Source organism: Microcaecilia unicolor, chromosome 13 (assembly GCF_901765095.1).
Source record: "Microcaecilia unicolor chromosome 13, aMicUni1.1, whole genome shotgun sequence".
In the NCBI taxonomy this organism is placed as follows: Eukaryota; Metazoa; Chordata; class Amphibia; order Gymnophiona; family Siphonopidae; genus Microcaecilia; species Microcaecilia unicolor.
The window spans coordinates 59,605,959-59,622,991 of NC_044043.1; the positions used below are offsets into that span (position 1 = coordinate 59,605,959).

A 17,033-nucleotide genomic window follows, 5' to 3' on the forward strand; every position below is an offset into this window, starting at 1 on the left:
AGACGGAAAGAACTTTCCCCAACGTCACTTCCAGGCAGCGTCTTCACGTTAGCAAAAGGTAAAAAACGGATACAGCGGGATCCTCGGTATTCTCCCGGATTCGATTTAAAAACCTTTAAAAGTTAATTTTTTTCTTTGCCCAGTCGTTTACATGTGGACATTTTACATATATGCTCCAAAATAAATGTTTTTAGAAGAAGATGTAGTTTACGCTGAGGATTATTCTCCAAGGATCTTCCTAGTTCCTTACCAATCTTGTCCTCCTTAAAAGTTGCGATCCTCCGTGCGACGGTAACATTACGTCACAGGGGGCGTAACTCAGCGGATCGGGCGTTCTGAAGCTTAAAATAAGGTTTAATGACATAAGGACTGGGAGCGCTTCTTTGTTTTCACGGCCGCTACTGCTTACAGTATGCAGCGATCACCAGCCATAACCCAGCGCTGCACAAATCTTTTAGAAAGTTAAACAAAGAGGTGCAATAGACTGGAGTGGAAGTGAGCCTTTCTAGTCCACTGTAAGCAAGGAAGCTAATTTGGTTAATATCTGTTTCCAATCCCCCCTCGCAGCCGTCATTGCCATTCACTCAAAACCAAAGCAAGCAAACCTATTAGTTGCTGCGTCTGCGTTGTAGTTCTTTATTGTTGATCCAGTTGGATTGGCAGGTCTTACAAGGTGGAAGATAAAAGACATAATTGGGTGACATGATACAGACGTTCAAATATTTGAAAGGTATTAATCCGCATTGGAACCTTTTCCGGAGACGGGAAAGTGGTAGAACTAGAGGACATGAATTGAGGTTGAAGGGGGGCAGACTAAGGAGCAGTGGCGTACCAAGGGGGGGGGGGCGGTGGGGGCAGTCCGCCCCGGGTGCATGCCGCTGGGGGATGCCGCGGCGTGCGCCTGCTCTGAGTTCGCTGACTTCACGCGTTCGCTGCAGCTCCCTCTGCCCTGGAACAGGTTACTTCCTGTTTCGGGTCAGAGGGAGCTCCAGCGAACGCGCGAAGTCAGGGAACTCTGAGCAGGCGCGCGCTGCGGCACCCCCCTCCAGCAGCGTGCACCCGGGGGGGTGCTGCACTGCTAAGGAGTAATGTCAGGAAGTATTTTTTCACAGAGAGGGTGGTGGATATGTGGAATGCCCTCCCGCGGGAGGTGGTGGAGGTGAAAACGGTAAATGAATTCAAACATGCGTGGGATAAACACAAAGGAATCCTGTTTAGAAGGAATGGATCTATGGGATCTTAGCGGACATGGGTGGCAACACCGGCATTTGGAGAATAAAAACCGGTGCAGGGCGGACTTCTATGGTCTGTACCCTGAGAAAGGCAGGGACAAATCAAACTTGGATATACATATAAAATATTACATACCATGTAAAATGAGTTATCTTTTTGGGCAGACTGGATGGACCGTTCATTTACTATATGTTACTATGAATATCATAAGTACATAAGCACTGCCATGCTGGGAAAAGACCATCAGGCCCAGCACTCCGTCTCCGACAGCGGCCAATCCACGCTCCAAGAACCTGGCAAAACCCCAAAATTTAATAACAATCAATGGACTTTTCCTTCAGGAACCTGTCCAGACCCCCTTTAAACTCAGCAAGGCCAGCTGCTGTCACTACCTTCTCCGGCAATGAGTTCCAGAGTCTAACCACACGCTGAGTAAAGAAAAACTTTCTCCAATTTGTTTTAAACCTACCACATTCTAATTTCATCTTGTGTCCCCTAGTTCTATTATTGTAAGAAAGCGTAAAGAAATCCTTTACATCTGTCCACTCTACGCCACTCAAAATTTTGTAGACCTCTATCATATCACCCCTCAGCCGCCTTTTCTCCAGGCTAAAGAATCCTAGCCTTCCTAACCTCTCCTCATAAGGTAGTCGTCCCATCCCTTTTATCATTTTCGTCGCCCTTCTCTGCACCTTCTCCAATTCCTTTATATCTTTTTTGAGATGAGGCGACCAGAACTGAACACAATACTCCAGGTGCAGTCGCACCATGGAGCGATATAACGGCATTATAACATCCTCGTGCTTGTTTTCCATCCCTTTTCTAATAATACTCAACATTCTGTTCGCCTTCTTGGCCGCCGCAGCACATTGAGCAGAAGGTTTCAACGTCCTATCCACAATGACTCCCAGATCCCTTTCTCAGTCCATAACTCCTAAAGCGGAACCTTGCATGACATAGCCGTAATTTGGGTTCCTCCTTCCCACGTGCATCACTTTGCACTTGTCAACGTTGAACTTCATCTGCCATTTGGACGCCCAATCCCCCCGTCTCACGAGGTCCTCTTGTAATCTTTCACACTCCTCCCGCGACGAGATGACCCTGGATAACTTTGTGTCATCTGCGAATTTAATGACCTCACTAGTTACTCCCATCTCAAGGTCATTTATAAATATGTTAAAAAGCAGTGGTCCCAGCTTCAAAATGTATTGTAAATGGTAGTTGTAGTCATTTTTCTTCACTGTTCTGTGCAATATAGATGACCAGATTTCAGTGAGGATATCTTCTTTCCTAATGGGTTCATCTTAATTGTTGTAATCTGCCTGGGAAGCCTGGTGTTTATAAAGATGATGGAATATATTGAAATTAAATGGAAGTAGAATTAAACTCTCCTTTCATTGGGGCACGTGTATATTCTTTCCTCTTTTAGGCCTGTTACTAAGGGCTAGGTCTAAGGCCTGTACTGTTTGGTTCTCACAAGTTAGCCTACTAACTCAGCATCTTGTGTAACAATCATTGCCTTCTCAGGATCTGAGAACTGATACTTCATAACATTTGTTTGCAGCTGAGTATGTTTTTCATATAAGGTGGATGTAACCTTGATAGTTGCTAAGGGACTGAGGACACAGTGAGCCTACCAGTATGTTGCATTAGTGGAGAGAGACAGAGAGAGGACACAAGGGTATTGTTCTGGCTGTGCACGCAGAACTGACAGAGAACTCATAAGTAATTAACCAATGGCCACCGACTGTTCCCATGCAAACACATCAGGAGAGATTGATAGAATACAGGAAAAATCCATATATGGTATAAGGCAACCTAATGGTGCTCGTTTATGGGAAATCACATGATTTATGAGAAACTAGTAAAACATGCCCGTTTCTTGCAGCAATGAAACGGGCACTAGCACGGTTTCCTTCCGGACCTCCCCCCCACCTCCCTCCCTACTGACCCCGTCTGCGTTCCTACGCCATTGTTGCTGACCTGGGCTCGCCACCTTTAATTTGCTGACATTGCTCCGCCCTCGACGTCAGCACGTTTGACGCGAGGGTGGGGCCCTGACACTGTGTTTTCGGTGGCTTCACCACCACGAAGGCTTCGAACCGGCAGGAAGTGCCCTGAGGACCTGACAGTGACGTCAGTGTCCTCAGAACGTTGAGGGTGAGTTTTATTATATAGGATGTAATTTGCAACAGTATATATGTGATATTCGGGACAGTGTTAGGAGAGCAGACCTTGTCTTTTAGGATGTGCACTGCTGATTGGCAACCTGCTCCAGGGAGAGAACTATTTAATATTTTTGGCCTTCACTACTGTAACTTACTCATCATCGGCCTCCCACTTAGCCACCTATCCCCCTTTCAATCTGTTCAGAACTCTGCTGCACGTCTTATATTCCGCCAGAACCGATATACTCATATCACCCCTCTCCTCAGGTCACTTCACTGGCTTCCAATCAGATACCGCATTCAGTTCAAGCTTCTCCTTCTTACCTACAAATGCACTCAGTCTGCTGCCCCTCACTACCTCTATACCCTCATTTCCCCTTAAGTTCCCGCCCGAAACCTCCGTTCACAGGACAAATCCCTCCTCTCATTACCCTTCTCCACCACCGCCAACTCCAGGCTCCGCTCATTCTGCCTCGCCTCACCCTATGCTTGGAACAACCTTCCCGAGCCCATACGCCAAGCCCCCTCCCTGCCCATCTTCAAGTCTTTGCTTAAAGCCCACCTCTTCAATGCTGCATTCGGCACCTAACTCTTTCAGGAAATCCAGACTGCCCCTATCAAACTGTTCATGTGTCCTTTAGATTGTAAGCTCTTTGAGCAGGGACTGTCCTTCTATGTTAAATTGTACAGCGCTGCGTAACCCTAGTAGCGCTTTAGAAATGTTAAGTAGTAGTAGTAGTAGTAGTATGCTAATAAAAGTAATTATTGGCTGCGTCTAATGGAGTAAGTTCTCTTTCTTATTATTTTTTTTTTCCTCAGCCTATGAGGCTGTACTGTTTTTCCCCTCACTATCAGGGCTAGGAGAGGGGAAAAACACACATGGAATCACATTTTCATCTGTTTTGTAGAAGTTTACCTTTTAGATATACAAATTGATTATTCTGTTTTGGAACATATTTCAGGGGCAAGTAGTTTTATAACTCCTAATACAAATAAATATTTTGTTTTATGCAGATCTCTTTTGTTTAAACATAACTAAATAGGCTAATAGCCCCAAATGCAGTCCAGTGGTTTTCTTATATTTTGTTCTTGTGATGTCTTATACTGTGCCAAAACTGAAAACTCTTATCTTCTTGAGGTTAAATGAGAGGATGAGCTTATCTGGTCCACAGGAGACAGTATGACTATAAAGTTGAAGCCTGTCCCCCTACAGCAGCCATCTCCGTTTGTCAAAAACAATAACAAAGTAGATTTGCATTCTCTCTTGTAAGGGGATGGGGGGGGGGGGGAGAAGATCTAAGAGGAGTTGTGGGAGCTGGGCTGGTGGAATTTTCAAGGGTATGTGAAGGGGGGGGGGGGGAGGATTATTTTCAAAATATATTTGTCATTACTGCAGAAGCTGCTTTGTTATTTCAAGTGCTGTATTGTGGTTTTCATTGGAGCGCTAGATGCCTGCTTTTTTCTCCATGATGACAATAAAGATAGTCCTCTATAAAAATACTTGCAAAAGTTTTAATGCCTATGTGTGTCATTTGTTTTTAATTTGACAAAAATGTCATTTATTTTAAAGCTTTCCCTATGAACATGTAAAATAACATTTTAAATCAGCAAAACAGCATTACAAATTATTGTACCTGCTAGACACAACAGAAACTCTTTGCATATGTCCAAAACTTTCTGGAAAGGCTGCTCATACCTAAATCCAGCTGTATTCATTGTCTGAGGGGCAGCATACACCTAGATTCAGCTCTGTTTCTCATCAGAAGGGCCACATACACCAGGATCCTGATGTATGTTCAATCAGAAGGGCTGCATACACCAGAATCCTGGTGTAATTGGGATCAAAAGGGACGCATACACCAGGATCCTGGTGTATTTTCAATCAGAAGGGCTTTTTGAATTCCGTCACCATTTGTGTCTCTACCACCTCCTTAAAGGAGACTTTCTGCAACTGTGCTGTTAAAGCAAGGAGGAGGAGGAGACAACACTCAAAGAACGTGGCACTCAGTAAGTGAGAGGCTGGCACAGACAAGTGCAGTGTACACTTCCAGGGGAACCCCGCAGAACTGCTTCTGTCCCCGCGGGTTCCACAGGATTCTCACAAACCCCGTTCTCATTCAAGTCTCTAATTCAAAGGCACATAAGAACTGCTGTATTGGCTAGGACCAAAGTTCCACCAAGCCCAGTATACTGTTTCCATCCTTTGCACGTCTAGGACATAAGTACCTGGCATGATCCCAAAGAGTAAATAGATTCCATGCTGCTTGTGGCCAGTGATATAGAGTGATTTTCCTAAAGTCTATCTAGTTAATAACAGTTTATGGACTTTTCCTTTGGGAACTAGTTCAGGCCCTTTTTTGTTTTTTTTGTTTTTTTGTTTACCCAGCTATGCTAATTGTTTTTACTACATCCTCCAGTAGAGTGTTAAAGCCTAATTGTGGGTTAAGTGAAAAAGAAAACCGTTTTCTCCTATAACTTCAAGGCATGACCTCTAGTCTTTCTACTTTTGAAAAAAAAAAATTGATTTGTGTTTACCTGTTCCTCTTCGCTCATGATTTTATAGACCTCATCTGAGTTGTCTTTTCCAAGATGAAAATCCTTTTCCTATTTGACCTTCCCTCATAGGGGAGCCATTATCTCCTTATTGTTTTGATTGCTCACATCTGTACCTTTTCTAATTCCATTAGATTGTGTCCAAGATGTTGTAAGGAGTATTGCATACAGTACTCAGGCTGTAGGTGCACCATGGTGCAATACAGTGGTACTATGGTTAGAGATGCCAAGTTACCCAGGTCCAGGTTTCATGCAGTCCTGAATTGCTGACCACCCCAACCTGGTGCTTTGTGGAACTCCCAACACTGATTTCAATGGGCAGAATCAAGCACAACAAATCCCACACTGATTTGCGATGTAAGTGCAAAAGTAGGGTTTGCCCAAATCTCCAGCCTGAAACTGGGTAATTTAGCAGTAGTAAAGGAACCGAGAGTACCATACAAAGCTGCCAAGTTACTCAGTCGAGGAGGGAGAGTTTTTGGCCAGTTCTGGTTTCTCCAAATCAATGTGGTATTTGTAGTGTTTGGTTCTACCCATTGAAAACCAGAGGTCTCCCAAAATCCCCAGACTATTGCAAACAGCACTGTAAACGATATACATGAAGTAATCTGTAAACCACATTGAACCAACTAGATTGGAAAATGTGGGGTACGACTGCATAAATAAATAAATAACATGGTTATTCATTCTGTGGATTTCCTCACAGTCTGTTGGGGGAGGGGGTGGTGGGTTAGCACTGTAGATGGTGGATTCTGTCCTGCATTTATAACATAGTCCCTATGAACTAGTGAGTGATGGCCTTAATTCTGACTCCTGCATTCCGGGTTTGAAAAGGGTGGGTGGGTCTTCCTCTTCCAGTGAGTGGACAGTTATCCCGGTTCCACACTCTGGATTAGGCAGTGGTTGTCCCTTCGGTTTCTCACACTCTGGGTAAACGAGATGGTTGTCCGCCTATACGCAGGGTTAGTAGGCGATTGGCCCGGCTTCCGGCCTGTCTCGGATGTTTAGCCGGTGGTTGTTGGTAGTTTGCCTCTCACTCTGGGTTAGTGAGCGGTGGTCCTGCTGGCCTGTCACTGTAGGTTAGCGGGTGGTTGGTTGTCCTGGCTCCCTGCTATTCTGACTCCGGGTTGCTGGGTCCCGGGCGGCTGCACGCCCCTATGCTGTCCCGTAGATGCCGCCGCTTTACGCCACCCTGTTCCTGCTGCTTCTGCTGGCGCTCCTGGGCGGGCTTCGACTGTGCTGGTGAGAGGCCTGAGGGGGAAAAAAGGTGGGGAGGGCATGGGTGCGACTGCCACTGTTATTGGGTTGAGGGTGGGTTCCAGTACTGGTAAAGTAGTGTGAAAGAAGTGATGGTGACGTGTGTTAGAGGAGCGATGCGACCTTTTAAATATGGAGGGGAAGTTATAGGTAAGGGGTATAGGGTAATTGCTAGAGGAAGAGGATTATGGTGCTGGTGGTGTGTATCTAGCACTCTTATCTAGAAAAGCTAGCATAAATGCCTATCAGAAATGACAAGGGATCTTCTTTCCTATTCTGTGCAATGCTGCGTGGCATTTGTGTACTTTTAAATTGGGGGTAAGTACCACGGCACTGTGAACTGACTTCCACCTCTCCATTGCAGTCTATTCAGAACTGAGTAGCCCAACTCATTTGCCTTTGAAGGAAGGCATTACAATCATGTAAACTCTCCAGGTTCTGCAGGATGCAGTTTTTACCACCTTAAATTGGGTCCACAGAGATGGGATCCGGCTTTTTATTATATGCTGGCAAGCAGATGAACTTAAGTTCATCTCCTCTGCCCTGTCCGTATTTCCACATTGGCCCTGCGCTGCCCCTGCCTGGCTTACTTTGCCCAGGAGTGTCAAGATTTATTTCTTAATGTTAAAGTTGAATACCGAGGTCTCCTCCAAATCTGACTTTATTGCTAAGAATTAATCTACCTGGATCTGTTTAACACAATGCCAAAGTGCTATCTGTGAAAGTGAGCTGCTACAAGGACTTAAGCCTGTGAAGAAGTTGTGCCTGCAGCCTGAGTCCCTGAAGTAGTCATGCAAGCATACAAAACTCATGCGGAATTGAGCTTTTAAGGGAGATGCATGGCTTGTGGTAACCAGAAGGATTGGCTTTGACATTTGCACAGTAGCATGGTCGCCTGGAAAGTTTGTTTGAAATTTGATGGCAACTGTATAAGATAAGTAAACATTTTTCTGTTTTTATTTACACATCAAATAATATGTTGCGCACAAAGCAGTGCATGTAATTGGGAGCATGATGAAAGATAAGATTGTACACCCGATGTGACCACTGAGAAATAAAATATGGTAGTTTATTATGGGTGAATGGTATTTCCGAGTATTCCTGAATATACTGTATAAGCAAGATTAAATAAAAATGCCACCAACAATAAAGAACAACATGGATTCAGCAGCACATAGGTTTGTCTGCTTTGATTTGAGTGTACGGGGATGACTGCTGTGTGGAGGATGGAACAGGGCGGCGGCACCAGAATCTCACCTACTATAGGGATTGCTTTTGTATATCCCAGGCCAAATATATTCCGTGTATTAAAAAAGGAGGGAGGAAGACCAAACGACAACCGGCATGGTTAAAAAATGAGGTGAAGGAAGCTATTAGAGCTAAAAGAAAATCCTTAAGAAAATGGAAGAAGGAACAGACTGAAAATAAGAAACAGCATAAGGAATGTCAAGTCAAATGCAAAGCGCTGATAAGGAAGGCAAAGAGGGACTTTGAAAAAAAGATTAAGTTGGAGGCAAAAACGCATAGTAAAATTTTTTTTAAAGTATATTAAAAGCAAGAAGCAGGCAAAAGAATCTGTTGGACCACTAGGGGGCTAATTTTCAAAGCACTTAGACTTACAAAGTTCCATAGAAACCTATAGAACTTTGTAAGGCTAAGTGCTTTGAAAATACGCCTATAGATGACCTAGGGGTAAAAGGGGCAATCGGTGAAGACAAAGACATGGCGGAGAGATTAAATGAATTCTTTGCTTCGGTATTCAACGAGGATGATTTGGGAGAGATACCAGTGCCAGAAATAACATTCAAAGCTGAAGAGTCAGAGAAACTGAATGAAATCTCTATAAACCTAGTGGATGTAATGGAGCAGTTTGACAAATTGAAGAGTAGCAAATTTCCTGGACCAGATGGTATTCATCCCAGAGTATTGATAGAATTGAAAAATGAACTTGCAGAGCTATTGTTAGTAATATGTAATTTATCTTTAAAATTGAGCGTGGTATCGGAAGATTGGAGGGTGGCCAATGTAACGCTCATATTTTTAAAATGTTCCAGAGAGGATCCGGGAAATTATAGACCAGCGAGCCTGACGTCAGGGCCGGGCACAATGGTAGAGTATTATATAAATAACAAAAAAATACAGAGCATATTCAAATGCATGGATTAATGAGACAAAGCCAGCATGGATCTAGTGAAGGGACATCTTGCCTCACCAGTCTATTACATTTCTTTGAAGGGGTGAACAAACATGGGGCTAAAGGTGAACCGGTTGGTATTGTGTATCTGGATTTTCAAAAGGCGTTTGACAAAGTACCTCATGAAAGACTCCAGAAGAAATTGGAGAGTCATGGGATAGGAGGTAGTGTCCTATTGTGGATTAAAAACTGGTTAACAGAGAACAGGGTTAAATGGTCAGTATTCTCAATGGAGAAGAGTAAATAGTGGGGTTCCCCAGGGGTCTGTGCTGGGACCGCTACTTTTTAACATATTTATAAATGATCTAAAGATGGGAATAACTAGTGAGGCCATTAAATTTGCTGACGACACAAAGTTATTCAAACTTGTTAAATTGTGAGAGGATTGTGAAAAACAACGCAACAATGATTTTGCTACTGAGAGAAAAACATTTGATTTATACTAAACTAGCCGGTGAGCCCGTTAAAACAGGCTACTATTGGAATGGGGGTTTTCCAAGGCCCCCCCCCCCCGAGGTCGCCGCTACCGGTACCCCCCCCCCCAGAGCCGCCGCCGCCACCCCTCCACCCGGCCCGGGCCCTCTGTTCGCTATTAATTCAACTTACATCGCCGCAGTATGCAGATCAGCTGAGCTCCCGTTGGCCTGGCCTTCCTTCTCTGCCTGTGTCCCGCCCTCGTGTGACGTACCGTCGGCTCTGGCGGGACACAGGCAGGGAAGGAAGGCCGACCGGAGCTCAGCAGATCTGTGTGCTGCGGCGATGTAAGTTGAATTAATTGCGATTAGAGGGCCCGGGTGGGGGGGGGGGGTTACCGGTGGCGGTGACCTCGGGGGGGGGGGGGAGCGCAGTTTCCCTCTCTGTCCCGCCCCCGTCATCACATATTGACGTGGGGGCGGGACAGAGAGGGAAGTCTCTACTGCGCATTTGCGAGTGAGTTCGGTCACTCGCCGTTTATGTGTTTGATTGAACCCGCCGGTTCCAAATATGAACTCCGAATTTGCCTGACACGTCTAGATTTTAAGTATACATGCAAAGCCTATTCACTTATAATATTAATGCATTATATATTGGAAATATTCCAGTGGACATGCCCGGACCTGTCCAGATGCGCTCAGACAGGTGTATTGGCTGATGTCAGCAGTACGTATATAAGGCAAGATGGATAGACGCAAATGTGTTAACGATCCGGACAATTTCTGCTACATATGTGGCAAATACACTACTTATGATCAGCACAAGAATCTGACAAAGCGAGTGCGCCTTGCTTACAAGTATTACTTTGACTGACTGTCAAATTGAAGATCAAGATAAAAGCTAGGCACCTCATGTTTGTTGCACTGTGTGTTACTCTGGGCTAACACAGTGGTTGAATGGTAAAAGGAAAGGAATGGCTTGTGCAGTGCCGATGGTTTGGTGTGAGCAGAAAAATCACCATTCAGACTGTTATTTTTGCATGACTAAAATTGCCAGGTATTCAAAGAGAAACAAGTCACAAATTGTATATCCTGACTGTGAGTCTACTCTTAAACCAGTACCACACGATGTAGAGAATCCAGTTCCTGCCCCTCCCGCAGCAGAAATGGCAATTGAAACTGACGCTTCTGATCCTGATGAAGAAGATGATGTTGATTGGCATGATGCATGTCCTGATCCAGAACAACTGGAGGGTCAGCCGCACTTGCTGAGCCATTCAGAGTTAGATGAATTGGTAAGAGATCTGTCATTATCTAAAGAAAAGTCAGAACTTCTAGACTTCGGGAATGGAATTTGCTACAACGAAGCACCACAACTTCACACTTTCGTCATCGACACACCAAGTTAGCTGCATACTATGCAATGGAAAACGATGTCTGTCTGTTTCTGTACTGATGTAAATGGTCTTATGATGGAGTTAGATGGTACACATGTTCCTGATGAATGGAGGCTATTCATAGACTCTAGCAAAACGAGTTTGAAAGCTGTCTTGTTGCACAAGGGTAACGAAAAACCATCTGTTCCATTGGTTGTTGGGGTTGGAATGAAAGAGACCCATGCTTCTATGGAGTTAATTTTGAAAATGATCAAATACTCTGAACATAAATGGACTATTTGTGCTGACCTGAAAGTGGTAGCACTGCTGCTTGGCCTACAGTTAGGGTACACGAAGCATATGTGTTTCTTGTGCCTATGGAACAGTTGTGATGACAAAAATCATTACAAAATGAGACAGTGGCCTCTCAGAATCGAGCACACGGTTGGTACAGTGTACAACACAAATCACTGGTCGATCCACTTCAAGTTTATCTTCCAGTTTATCTTCCACTTCAAGTTTATCTTCCACCACTTCACATTAAACTTGGGTTAATAAAAAATTTTGTAATTGCACTTGATCGTGATGGAAATGGTTTCCAGTATTTGAATGAGATGTTTAGCACACTGAAAACTGAGGCTAAAATAAAGGCCAGAATTTTTATTGGCCCCGAAATCAACAAACTAATGCATAATGACACATTCAGAACAAAACTCAACCCTCTGGAACTTGAAGGTTGGGATGCATTTGAGCTGGTAGTGCAGAACTTCCTTGGGAACAGACGAGCTGAAAACTATGCTGAACTAGTTGACAACATGCTTAAAGCATATGAACAACTTGACTGCCGAATGTCATTGAAAATGCATTTCTTACATTCCCATCTTGACTTTTTCCCACCCAATTTGGGACATGTAAGTGATGAACATGGAGAGAGATTCCATAAAGACATTTCTACAATGGAGAATGGATATCAAGGCCGCTGGAATCCCAACATGATGGGGGACTACTGCTGGTTTTTGCAACGGGAAAATATGACCGGTCACAAACGCAAAAGCAGATGCCTGAAGCACTTTTAACAGTACTGGGCCTTGCTGAAGTAAGACTTTTACACTTGAATACAAGACTTTTTTGAAATGTTATTATTCCATTACATTTTCATATACTGTTTACTACGAAAACTTTGTTGCAGATCAGGTAATTGTTGGAGTAAAACTCGTTCTGTAAAAAATTATTCAATGCTTTCCAAGTACTTAATTCATTTGGGCAAACGTATGCATAACAAAATTTCCTGAGGTGTTACAACAATTCTGACTTGAGATTTGGAATACGCACACTGAATTTAGTATAGGACAAATGGATTTTGCCCAGTAGCACATGAAAATTTTTTTTTTGTTGTGCTGTGAGGACCTTACGAAACTGGGAGACTGGGCATCTAAATGACAGATGACGTTTAATGTGAGCAAGTGCAAAGTGATACTTGTGGGAAAGAGGAACCCAAACTATAGCTGCGTAATGCAAGGCTCCACATTAGGAGTCACCGACCAAGAAAGAGATCTCAGCGCAGTCATTGATGATACGTTGAAACCCTTTGCTTAGTGAGCTGCGGCAGCTAAGAAAGCAAATAGAATGTTAGGTATTATTAGGAAAGGAATGGAAAACAAAAGTAAGGACATTATGATGCCTTTGTATTGGTCCATGGTTTGACCACACCTCGAATATTGTGTTCAATTCTGGTCACCACATCTCAAAAAAGATATAGTGGAATTAGAAAAGTTACAAAGAAGGGCGACGAAAGTGATAAAGGGGATGGGACGACTTCCGTATGAGGAAAGGCTGAAGCATCTAGGGCTATTCAGCTTGGAGAAAAGATGGCTGAGGGGAGATATGCTAGAGGTCTATAAAGTAATGAGTGGAGTGAAATGGGTAGACGTGAATCGTTTGTTTACTCTTTCCAAAAATACTAGGACTAGGGGGGCATGCAATGAAGCTACAAAGTAGTAAATTTAATATGAATAGAGAACATTTTTCTTCACTCAAATTGTAATTAAACTCTGGAATTCATTGCCAGAGAATATGGTAAAGGCGGTTAGCTTAGCGGGGTTTAAAAAAGGTCTGGACGGCTTCCTAAAGGAGAAGTCCATAGACCATTATTAAATTGACTTAGGGAAAATCCACTGTTTATTTCTGGGATAAGTAGCATAAAATGTATTGAACTTTTTTGAGATCTTGCCAGGTATTTGTGACCTCGATTGGCCACTGTTGGAAACAGGATGCTGGGTTTAATGGACCTTTTGGAAGGATTAGGTCTTACCTGATCATTTTCTTTTCATTAGTCCTTCCCGCTATTCCAGAGGCTTGCCTGAGGTTTCGGAGATGTGTTATCGGTGCAAAGTAATGGGTCAAATAATGACTGTCACTTTGCATGGTGCTTCCTGCATATCTCTTGTTCTCTACAAATCATCCAGAGATGGGAGAGATCCACACACGTTTGCTTGTCTGATTACTGTTAGATTAGCAAGTTGTTTAAGATTGTGTTTTATTCTGAGTTTCTCCTTGCTGCTTGTCTATGTAAATACTGAGGAGCTGCACTGGATGCTAAGAGAGATGTTTCAGCTCAGTTTTCGGTTCTTTATCTCTGCCTGCTGGTTGATGGACACAACTATCCCACAGGTTCTGGAATAGTGAGATAGGTCTTACCTGATAATTTTCTTTCCTTTAATGTAAGTTCACCATAATTTATCTTGCTGTTTGGTTTGGCGTCTTTTGGCATCTGGGTTTTTCACATCGAGCTGGAATTATACTACTAGGCTCTCTGTATGTACTTTGAGGAAAGTTGGTGAAGATCTTGGGGTGGAACGCTGGGTGCTGGTTTTTGCCTTGTTCTGTTCCTACAGAGCAAATTTTCTCTGTGGTCTGATTAGTGAGGTTGAGATCTGACAATCAACTCTGATGTCGAGGTCTGTTATGGTATAATCAGTGATACTCTGGCCATATATTGAGTTTAATTTACCCAGGAGTATCAAAGATGTATAGGTTTAGGCTTTTATTCAGATATTACTCTCACTATTACTGACTTTCATGTTCTCTTATTCACTGACATATGTAGAAGTCAAAGACAAATGTTAATTCTTTTAAACCTTTTAGTGGACCAATTTAAAGTAATCTTTATTTCTGAGGTTTTTGAGACCACATAGTTTCCATAGTCAGACTCATGTGATCCCCAAAGTTCTTACAGAACTCCTTTTTTGATTTGTTTTGTTAGTCTATTAAAGGTATCACTGTTTTTTGTTCTCTTGAAATGCTTCTGCAGGTGGTTTGTATACCGCCTGGCCATCCAGTGGTGTCACAGGAAACTGGAAGCTGAGCTGAAAATTGGCTCCTTGGGATTCTTCTGTCTCCGAAACGTCAGCTTGAAGTTGGTGCATCAGCAGTTGATTCTGGTGGGTGTCTCTGGATGGTCAACATTGAAGCTAGCTTGGGTAGTTGAAGCACTTTTTATAGGGGTGTGGGGAAACTTGTTTTTCACCCATGCATAGTGGAAGCAACTTTTGAAGGATGCTGCAGCATTCCCAGTAACCTTGGTTCTATCACATATCTATTGCTTCCTGCTACCCCTAACAGTTGCCGTTCCCTGATGCTCCTTTCTGCTTGTTACCCCTGTTTTCTGCCAGCTGTCTGCTTCCGTGCTGAGTCGTCTTCTTTGCCATTACAGGAGATTGACAGCATTTGGTTCTCCAGTAAGCTGTTGAATCATGAGTTACCGTAAGTAGTCTTTTATAAAATAATGAATAGTTTCTCATTCAGCAGTTTCCCTTTGTCACAGGATATTCCTTCATGACTGTGCTTTGTCTCCCCATTCCTACTGTAGCAATTACTTGGCGCTGTGTTTTGGTGAGGTGAGAATTGAAACAAATCTGCAGAAGAGTCCTGGGCTCTCACCATCTTTTCCAGATGCTCAGGCTGAGAGTGAGGGACAGAGCAGAAGCAAGTTGCCTATCAGTCACTCCATGCTAAGAATAATTTCTCAGGTGAGTACCTTCCCTTTTCTGTTGGCAGCATTGATGGGTTTCCTTTTTTTAAATGTTTAATCCTGTGGTATGCTGTTCCCCTTCTATGTTCATTTATTGCTGTTTGGGATTCTTTATGTTCTTACGCAGGAGCTCATTTTCAAAGCATTTAGACTTACAAAGTAAGTCTAAGTGCTTTGAAAATATGCCTCATAGTAAATGATAGCAGATAAAGACCTGAACAGTCCATCCAGTCTGCGCAACAGTCACACTCATTATCAAGTCATGATTAAACCAACAATGAATTGTTGTTTTTGACATTTCCATTGAAGCCCACTTCAGCTTACCCAAGTGTGTCTTGTTGTTTGCGGGACACAGACCATAAAAGTCTGCCTGGTACTGTCTTCACGTTCCAAATTACTGGAGTTTCTGTCGAAGTCCTCTCCAGCCCATCCTAAACCAGATTGCCATATATGAGACCAAGAACGTAAAGCTTGCTCGGCACCGGCTTTAGTTCTTCACAGCCGAAGTTGCCATCTAATGCAGACATACATACAACCATTTAAGTTTTGTTTTCATACCATTCATTTTCTAATTAGAGATCCTCTGTGTTCATCCCACACCTTTTTGGATTCTGTCACCCTTTTTTTTCCCCAGCACCTCCCTCGGGAAGGCATTCCAGGCATCAACCACCCTCTACATGAAAAAGAATTTCCTGACATTACTCCTAAGCTTTATAGCACTAGAGAGTTGCACGGGGACAGAAATCTAACCCGTCCCAACAGAATTTAACCCATCCACGCTAGCAATTAATGGCACCTTAAAAAAAAAAATTCTGGTTAGCTCTCGTCTCTCTTTGGGTTCAAACCACAGCATTGCAGGCAGGGAAAGGAATGGAAGTAGGAACTTGGAACATTGCTCATAGAAGATTCACCAGCACTGTGCTGGGAGGTTGCCATTCACGCGCCAGTGGGTCAAGTGACCTCTGATGCTCATTCCTCTGTCAGAGCTGAGGACTGCGCATCAGCCCAGGAGCAGTGAGAGTTAGTGGGAAAATGTTTTGCATCTGCACTGTTAAAGCGAGGAGGAGGAGGCAGTACTTGAAGAATTTGGTACTTGGTAGGTGAGAGGCTGGTGCAGGTGCAGCTTACACTTCCACAGCAACCCCGATGGAACTGCTTCCAAACCTACAGGAACCCCGCAGAACTGCTTCCGTCCCCGCAGTATTCCCACAGCCCCGGAGGGGATTCCCGTTCCCATACAGTTCTCTTGTCTTCCACCCCGTAACCTCAATTCATGTCCTCTAGTTTTACCATTTTTCCCTTCTCTGGAAAATTTGTTTTTATATTAATACCTTTTGAAGTATTTAAATGTCTGTATCGTATTTCCCCTGTTCCTCCTTTTCTCTAGGGTGTACGTATTCAGGTCTTCCAGTCTCTTCTCATATGTCTTTTGGTGCAAGCCCCATACCATTTTTGTCACCTTCCTCTGGACCGCTTCAGGTCTTTTTATATCAAGATACGGCCTCCAAAACTGAACACAATACTCCCAAGTGGGGCCTCACTTGCTGTAGCTGGACATTATTTTATGGCTGGCTTTACTGCCCATCAGATATTTTTGGGACCTTACTCATTGCCACTACAAAATTGTCCAACTGTGCCTTTGAAAAAGATTCCTTTGGGATCATTAAATGCATAAGTTTCAAAGAGTGGTGTCTCATACACCAAATACTGTTGGAGAATATTCTAAGTCATTTTATTTGTATATGTGTCTGGAAATTTAAATAAAACAACAAAAAATAGTGTTGAGAGACTCAATTTTTTCTTTATATT

At 43.4% G+C, this 17,033-nt stretch overlaps 1 protein-coding gene across 2 annotated transcripts in view; it reads left to right on the plus strand.

Moving 5' to 3' along the window:
• Positions 1 to 6,958: 6,958 nt before the first annotated feature.
• The window catches only part of KIAA0100 (KIAA0100 ortholog), a 144,726-nt gene continuing 134,651 nt past the window's right edge, over positions 6,959 to 17,033 (plus strand). Inside the window, exons 1-4 of one of the 2 annotated variants that reach the window (XM_030222080.1) lie at positions 6,959 to 7,196; positions 14,505 to 14,634; positions 14,907 to 14,956; positions 15,063 to 15,222. In XM_030222080.1, the coding sequence (XP_030077940.1) occupies positions 7,126 to 7,196; positions 14,505 to 14,634; positions 14,907 to 14,956; positions 15,063 to 15,222 (411 nt within the window). In that variant the 5' untranslated portion in view covers positions 6,959 to 7,125. Of the gene's footprint in view, positions 7,197 to 7,480; positions 7,530 to 14,504; positions 14,635 to 14,906; positions 14,957 to 15,062; positions 15,223 to 17,033 lie in introns of those variants that run through there. The other variant, XM_030222081.1, reaches the window with a different exon arrangement.